Below are 8,389 nucleotides of genomic sequence, written 5' to 3'. Positions count from 1 at the left end.
GCTATTACAACTGATCTCCAGCCTATAGAGATCAGTTCCCCTGGAGAAAATGGGCGCTTTGGCAATTAATGGCATTGAGGTCCCTCCCCTCCCCAAACCCCACCCTCCTCAGGTTCCACCCCATAAACCTCCGGCCGGTGTCAAAGAGGGATCTGGCAACCCTAGCTATGCAAAGAACGCCAGTCCCTTCGATGTTGTGCTCTTCAGCTTAGTGGATTCATACATTTCATTAGTTCTGAAGCATAAAGTTGTAGTCAGAAAGGCTAGAAAGTTGCTTTTTTAGCAAAAGGAAAGAAAGAAATCTGATATTCTCAAGATGCCAAGTTTTTTTCCACTTGATGCAAACGTCCCCTTTTGGCCTCGAATTGCCCAGCTAGCCCCAAAGCCCATGATTAAAATCATTTCAAGGGGCACCACCTATGCCTGCTCCATCGCACTCAGGGTTGCCAATCTCAAAGTGGAGCCTGGAGATTTCCCACAATTGCAGCTGAACTCCAGAGGATGGAGATCAGTTCCCTGCTGCAGGAAGCGGCACTTTTTTTTTTTTTTGCAACATACACATAGCCATCAGAGAAGAGTGACATTTGCACTGCCTCCATCCCTGCAATGAGAACAGTAAGTACAGCCCTGCTACAGATCAGAACTTCAAGGAAACAGCAGCATGGTCCATATAACGGTGCACAAATCAAGAGCAAACACCACAGATATGCACTCTTTGGCAATGAAATTGGCATTTAGAAGAGGGAGAAGAGTTGGTTTTTACATGTCGACTTTCTCTGCCACTTAAGGGAGAATCAAACCGGCTTACAATCGCCTTCCCTTCCCCTCCCCACCCCACAACAGACACCCTGTGAGGTAGATGGGTCTGAGAGAGCTCTAAGAGAGCTGTGACTAGCCCAAGGTCACCCAGCTGGCTTCATGTGGAGGAATGGGGAAACAAATCCAGTTCACCAGATTAGCCTCCGTCGCTCGTGGTGGAGTGGGGAATCAAACCCGGTTCTCCGGATCAGAGCCCACCGCTCCAAACCACCACTCTTAACCACTACTCCACACTGTTACATGTTCATGCAAGGGGGGTGGTAAAAGGTTGGGATGGAAGACATACAGTGCAGCTGAAGCCAAGCCATTTTGACACTGGCCACTGAGTAGATGGGAGACCTCTTGGGAACTAGGGATGCCATGAACCTTGCAGAAAACAGGTTCTGCAAGTGAACCTACCACGTTCCTCAGCTCAGACCACCCATGAGCTGAGCCTCGGATGTCCTTGCCTGGCCACCATCCACCTTAAGAAGCCGCTGAGCAGCTTCGCGGCTGAGCAATAGAGGCCGTGTTTGAGTTTCATCTCCTTCTCCTCACAAGCAGCTTTTGCGTCTGATTTCCCAGTGGGCTTTTATTGCATTTGGGGTCCTTTTGTTGTTGTTGTTCAAGATCCTAATGGGGCTACTTTAAACAGGGTACCTCTTTGAAAAGGAATGGCTAAATGTTCGACACCTTGAGCACTAAAACAGGTCTCCTACCCTCCCAGCCTGGGCCTGATTAAGCCTGGGAGGGATGCCTTATATGTCACTTGATCCCCCACCCCCCCGTGAATTCTTTGTTGCAGTGGTGTAGCCCTGATAGGATCTGAGGAGAGGAGACCACTTCAGGTAGGGTGTTCTGCACACCGTTGAGAAAGGGCAGATCCAACCAACAGGTCTAGAAAGACACAAACCTTATTGAAACCCAGCTGTTTCAGTGGGGCTTGCACAGGAGAACTTCCTGGTGGATTGTGCCCCATTTTGATCAGCACCTTATGGGTCTCTCTGGTTTGCCTAACCCAGCACCCCCCACCCCCAGCCAACTTCTTGGGGTCACTCTTTCTGATGAAACGGAGTTAAATCTCAATGCACGTGCTAGGAGACGGACGTCACGTGAGCTGGTAGGAAGACGATGCACAAAATTGCTTAGGAAGAAAAAGAAAGGTCAGTGATTTTTTTGCTTCCGTCAGCTCACCAAGCCTGCAATGCACAGCTTCCAGCTCCCCCCCATCCCATCCCCCCCAATTCATCCAAGCTCCGCAGATTTTTCTGGGGTGCATCCATCTCAAGAAATGTCCCCTGCACCCCTTGTCCCTCCGAAGGCTCACTCGTATTCAATTTTTGCTGTCTTCCATCTCTAGTGGTTTCCTTGCAAAGACAAATGTTATTTCGTTTTTCCCAGGCACCACCACCAACTCCCTCTGTTCTTATGGCACCGCATTAATTATTTAGCTTCCTCGGGAAGATAGAGGCATCCATCACATGGGAGGGTTTAATTATTCATCACGAGGCAAAAGGAATAGCAAGCGAGTGATCTGGTGGGCATGTCACACCTTCCTAAGAGGTCCCAAATCACACACTGGCAGCTTGTGACCAAGCCCCAGCATGGGACACCAGGCAGAAGTATTGAGGGTGGGGAGGCACCTCACCTTTAGAATCACCTCTTCCTTGAAGTAACAAGGAGGAAACAAAGGCAAGCAGAGTATCTGATACAACCCTAAGTAATACACGCTTACAGAGACCACACAAGAGCCAGCATGGTGTAGTGGTTAACAGCAGTGGTTTGGAGTGGTGGACTCTGATCTGAAGAACCAGGTTTGATTCCCCACTCCTCCACATGAGTGGCGGAGGCTAATCTGGTGAACCGGGTTGGTTCCCCCCACTCCTTCATGTGAAGCCAGCTGGGTGACCTTGGGCTAGTCACAGCTCTCTCAACCTCACCTACCTCACAGGGTGTCTGTTGGGAGTAGGGGAAGGGAAGGTGATTGTAAGCCAGTTTGAGTCTTCCTTAGAGAAAGTCAGCATATAAAAACCAACTCTTCTTCTCCTTCTCCTCCTTCTTCTTGAAAGAGGGAAACAACAGCTCTCAAAGTGAACCATAGTCTTTTCGCAGGTCATGTCTGAAAACAATATAGCTGCCGCTAAGGTCAACACAGAAGCCATCTCTTCATCCCCTCAGTCACTCTCATGTTTTCTTTTCTCTTCCACTGCAGCCCTACCCAACTGGCCAGGAGCTTCTGAGAGCACCTCCAGAGGCCATGTTTAATGGGGAAACGAGCTCCTCTTCGGCTAGGAACGTGGTCCGGAGCTCCAGCATCAGTGGGGAGATGTACAACATTGAGAAGAGCAATGGGGGCAACCCAGACTCAGCTAGTCTCTCGTCCAACAAGAAGAGGCGATCCAGCCTCGGGGCCAAGATGGTGGCCATCGTGGGGCTGTCCCAGTGGAGCAAAAGTACAATGCAGCTCAACCATCCCGGTAAGAAGGCCCTCTTGTTCTGGGACGTCAAGGCAGGAATGGTGATTTTTACAGCCTTGGAAAATTGAGGCCTGACCTTAGGTTGCCAGGTCCCTCTTCATCACTGGCGGGAGGTTTTTGTGGTGGAGCCTGAGGAGGGCGGGGTTTGGGGAGGGGAGTCCAAATGCCAAAGCGGCCATTTTCTCCAGGTGAACTGATCTCTATTGGCTGGAAATGTTGTAATAGCAGGAGATCTCCAGCTACTACCTGAAGGTTGGCAACCTTACCCGACCTGGATAGCCAAGGCTAGCCTCGTATGGTCAGATCTTGGAGGTTAAGCAGGGTGGGCCCTGGTTAGTACTTGGATGGGAGACCACCAAGGCAGTCCAGGGTTGCTACGCAGAGGCAGGCAATGACCAAAGACCTCTGCTCATCTCTTGCCTTGACAGCTCCCGTTCATTGCCCTTCACTCACCTACCAGTGTCTTTTGCCTTTCTTCCCCTCTCCCCCCCACATGGCACATCTCACTCAATCTCGTGCCTCAGTCGTCAGATAGCTTGTGCCTCCTTGCTTTGGATTCAGCTGCTGCTTGCTGGCACCGTGCTTGCTAAGCCGTCACTTTGTGCCCAGGAGTTGGCGCACGACGGCAGTTCGCACCAGCTCCGCCACCTGCCTTTCCCCTTCCTTTTTCTTGCGAGAGCTGTGAATGAATTAGAAATCATTTAATTGGGGGGGGGGGAGAATCCCATTCTTCTCTGCCCTCTGTCTTCTACTGCCTCTCTTTCTCATCAGGATATTCTCTATTCTCCCCGGATTCAGAGGAGCATGCCTATTATATTAGGTGCTGTGGAACACAGGCAGGATAATGCTGCTGCAGTCATCTTGTTTGTGGGCTTCCTAGAGGCACCTGGTTGGCCACTGTGTGAACAGACTGCTGGACTTGATGGGCCTTGGTCTGATCCAGCATGGCTCTTCCAATGTTTTTATGATCTTATGATAGTAAGTCTCAGGCGCAAACCAGGTAGCGTCTTGGAGTCAGAGCAGAAGATGCATGCCTGTCCTTTTCTTCTCAGGGGCAGAAAATCAAGGTGTAGCCCACCAGCCAGGAACATCCATTCAGCTAGGATCCAACTGTGTAAGCCACCCATGGCCAATAGGAACAAAATGACAGCATGAAAAAAAGCCCCCCTGGCCCTTTATTGCTGACAACAAGTGGGGGGAATAGAGAATGTCTCTGGCCCTTTTCCTTAAGAAGGAGGGTGCTTTATGTGTGGGCCAGATGTTGCCTCCTTGGTTCAGGAACAACCATAGCTGCTCCTGTCTTCCAAGATTCTGAGCCAGGATGATTGACAAGCAAGATATAGCTTCATGGGAGTAAAGCTGCACAGTCCCTACATTTCCCTCCCCTCCTCTCCAGTTGTCCTTTTATTTGTAGCAAAAGGTCACTGAGCCATGAGCAGTCAGGAAGGTTGCCAGTTCTGGTGTGGGAAATTCAGGGTACATGTTCCATCAGCAAGAAGGGCAGGCCCCTGCCCTGAGGACCTCCCAATGTCCACGGGAGAAGAAAGAGTCAAAATGCAAAAATGAGAAAGATGGAAGGCAGCAGCAGCACAGGAAGCAAATGGTTACAGAGAACTAGTCTTTGCTCTGGTCTGGGATGAGAAGTAAGATGAGAGCCAGTGTGGTGTAGTGGTTAAGAGCAGCGATTTGGAGCGGTGGACTCTGATCTGGAGAACCGGGCTAGATTCCCCACTCCTCCACATGAGCGGCGGAGGCTAATCTGGTGAGCCGGGTTGGTCTCCCCACTCCTCCACATGAAGCCAGCTGGGTGACCTTGGGCTAGTCACAGTTCTTTTAGAGCTCTCTCAGCCTCACCTACCTCATAGGGTGTCTGTTGTGGAGAGGGGAAGGGAAGGTGATTGTAAGCCAGTTGGTTTCCCCATTCCTCCACACAAAGCAAGCTGGGTGACCATGGGCTAATCTGGTGAGCCGGGTTGGTCTCCCCACTCCTCCACATGAAGCCAGCTGGGTGACCTTGGGCTAGTCACAGCTCTCTTGAGAGCTCTCTCAGCCCCACCTACCTCACTAGGTGTCTGTTGTGGAGAGGGGAAGGGAAGGTGATTGTAAGCTGGTTTGATTCTTCCTTAACAGTAGAGAAAATTGGCATATAAAAACCAGCTGCTGCTGCCCCTCCTCCTCTTCTTCTTCCTCTTCTTGTCAGACTGAAGGAAAGTTGAGTTTTGAACAGGGATTTGAAGACTGAGGCACTTTGGTGCAGCTGCAGAGTGCTGCATTTAGGCTAGCAAGAATGGGGGCCTCTCAATGATTACAGCTTCAGGAACTTTGTATGTGCCTAAAATAGATATTTTCTGGGAAAGCCCAAGAAAATATGAAGCGCTCATTATAATCTTGGCATTTTCTAAAAGCCACCCCTTTGCATTATTATAGTTTTGGTCCTTGCTGCAATTTCATGGTTCAGCTGCTCTTTGAAGATAGGGAGCTTCTTTGGCACCTCGAAGACTTGCGTTTCTGAGATTTATCCAAAGGGCTGTAATTACCCCCAGAAAAGCTAAGAAAGAAAATAGCAAAGGGGGGTGTTGGAAGTGAATGGTAGAAAACATCTCTTGGTCATGATGGAACCCAGAATAAGATCCTCAAGCACAGTGGAACGTTATGGAAACATTCCAGGGCAAAAATTGGCCAGGAGACAGTTTTGATACAAATGGAACATTCTGCCCTGTGTCTTCAGGAAGTTTGAGGTGGGTGATGTTAAGAAAGGCTTATGTTAAGAAAGATGCAGGCTTATGTTAAGAAAGAGCGACAAGCCTCTTTTTGACATATAAGTAACAGTTTTGCTACACAGCCGTCACTTCTGCATTGAAAAAAGTCATGGTTCTACTCGCTTTAGTGACAATTCACCCATGTTTCTATGTGGCAGGAAGCTTTCCAGGTAGTGCTGTTAAGTCACAACCCACTTACAGCAACCCCAGCCAAGGGGTTTTTGAAGGAAGTGAGAAGCAGAGGTGGTTTGCCATTGCCTTCCTCTGCAGAGCCTTCCTTGGTGGTCTCCCATCCACATACCGACCCTGCTTAGCTTCCACAGGCTGACAAGATCGGGCTATACCATATCATTCCACACACATACCCTTCCAGGTAACACAGAGCCTGATCAACAGGAGAAGAAGAAGAGACGGTTTTTATGCCCCGCTTTTCTCTACTGAAAGGAGTCTCGAAATGGCTTCCATTCACCTTCCCCTCCCCTGCAACAGGCACCTAATGAGGTAGGTGGGGCTGAGAGTTCTGAGAGAGCTGTGACTAGCCCAAAGTCACCTGGCAGGCTGCATTTGGAGGAGTGGGGAATCTAATCTGGTTCTCCAGTTTAGAGTCTGTGGCTCATGTGGTGGAATCAAACCGGTTCTCCAGATTAGAGTCCGCCACTCTTAACCACTACACCATGTTTACTGGAGTTGTGTGTGGTTTTCTAATGGGAATTGACTCATAGACCCTGGCTAACTCAGGCAAAAGTCCCAGAGAATCCCTTCACAGTAAATCTCAGATTTGGTTTTTTGTTCTGCATTTGATGTATTTAGAGAGGGGGGTGCCCCATGCTCCTTTTTTGATCACCTCTTAATGATAATAATAGATCAAAAGGCATTGTCTGGATGCTGAAATCGTTTCTGCATACATTATCTCAGTAACCTTTTATACTAGAGCTGTAAATTAAATCACCATTCTTAGCCCCACCATTTGGGAAATTCCAAGGGAATTGTGAGGGGGAGAAACAGGAAACTATTGCTCAGGTTTATGTTTGCCAAACTCTGACTCATTACACGAAGGGGGATTTAACCCTCTTCTTATGCTGTATGAGAAAGATCAGGGAGGAGCTGAATTCTGGGGATGTGTGCCAATTTCCACCTAAGGATCACTTAAGCTGTTAGGATACCTCCCCATTTGCCATTCCAATAGTCCCTTGCAGGGGTTAATTTGGATCGGAGCAAGGTTTTTCCTTCTCTCCAACCACCTCTCCACTTTAAACTATTTACTTTGGTGGCGATGGCTCTCCCTTGCGGAAGGTCTTCAGGACAACTGGACAGCTCCTGTTTTCCTACATTGAGTACAAGGTTAGACTAGATGGCCTTTCCAACACTTAAGATTCCCTAACAGCTTAAAGGATTGTGGGGGTGGGTGGGTGGTGAGAACAGCATGTAACCCCTGGTGCCAGTTTCTCTTCTCCCAATAGGCCCAAGGCACAAAGGAAAGAGGTCCCCTGACTCCTTCTCTTCTACATAACTGCTCCTCCCTCTGCTAGGGTTACATGGCAGAAGGAAGAACTACACAGGCATCATTCTTGGTCATCTTTTTTTGTGGGGGATTCTGTTGTTAATTCAACATATATGGAGTGCCTCTACACCCTCCCGGGTTTGCAAGAAACACTCCCCTTAAGAACATAAGAACATAAGAAAGGCCCTGCTGGATCAGACCAAGGCCCATCAAGTCCAGCAGTCTGTTCACACAATGGCCAACCAGGTGCCTCTAGGAAGCCCCCAAACAAGACGACTGCGGCAACACCATCCTGCCTGTGTTCCACAGCACCTAAGATAACAGGCATGTTCCTCTGATACTAGAGAGAATAGGCATGCACAATGACTAGTATCCATTTTGACTAATAGCCATGAATACCCTTTTCCTCCATGAATATGTCCATTCCCCTCTTAAAGCCTTCCAAGTTGGCAGCCATCACCACATCCTGGGGCAGGGAGTTCCACAATTTAACTATGCGTTGTGTGAAAAAATACTTCCTTTTATCTGTTTTGAATCTGTCACCCTCCAGCTTCAACAGATGACCTCCCATTCTAGTATTATGGTAGTGAAGGGAAGGCACATAGCAAGTGCCTTGATAGAAGACACAACACTGTCTTGTCTTTCTGAGGATTGTCCTCTCCCATATTGAACAATCCCTGTTTTATTAGGCATCAGACAATAAATACCAAAGTTAATGAATAACAAAACAATAAGGTTCACGACAGGGTTTACGGGAAAGCACTCTCAGGTAAAAAGGATTAGCAGGCAAGGCAGTGAATGTTTTACAACACTACATGTGAGCTGTGACCAGTTCAAGAGGTGAACTTTGGCCA

The 8,389-nt window shown here is 48.7% G+C and overlaps 1 protein-coding gene across 1 annotated transcript in view; it reads left to right on the top strand.

The window, feature by feature from the left end:
* The first annotated feature begins 3,016 nt into the window (after positions 1-3,016).
* RIMS3 (regulating synaptic membrane exocytosis 3) overlaps positions 3,017-8,389 on the top strand; it is a 32,220-nt gene continuing 26,847 nt past the window's right edge. Inside the window, exon 1 of the mRNA XM_056847270.1 lies at positions 3,017-3,275. Coding sequence (XP_056703248.1) covers positions 3,056-3,275 — 220 coding nt within the window. The 5' untranslated portion in view covers positions 3,017-3,055. The remainder of the gene's footprint in view (positions 3,276-8,389) is intronic.

The sequence above is a fragment of the Euleptes europaea genome, chromosome 3 (genome assembly GCF_029931775.1).
Source record: "Euleptes europaea isolate rEulEur1 chromosome 3, rEulEur1.hap1, whole genome shotgun sequence".
Classification (NCBI taxonomy): domain Eukaryota; kingdom Metazoa; phylum Chordata; class Lepidosauria; order Squamata; family Sphaerodactylidae; genus Euleptes; species Euleptes europaea.
This window is presented reverse-complemented; position numbering and strand designations above follow the sequence as displayed.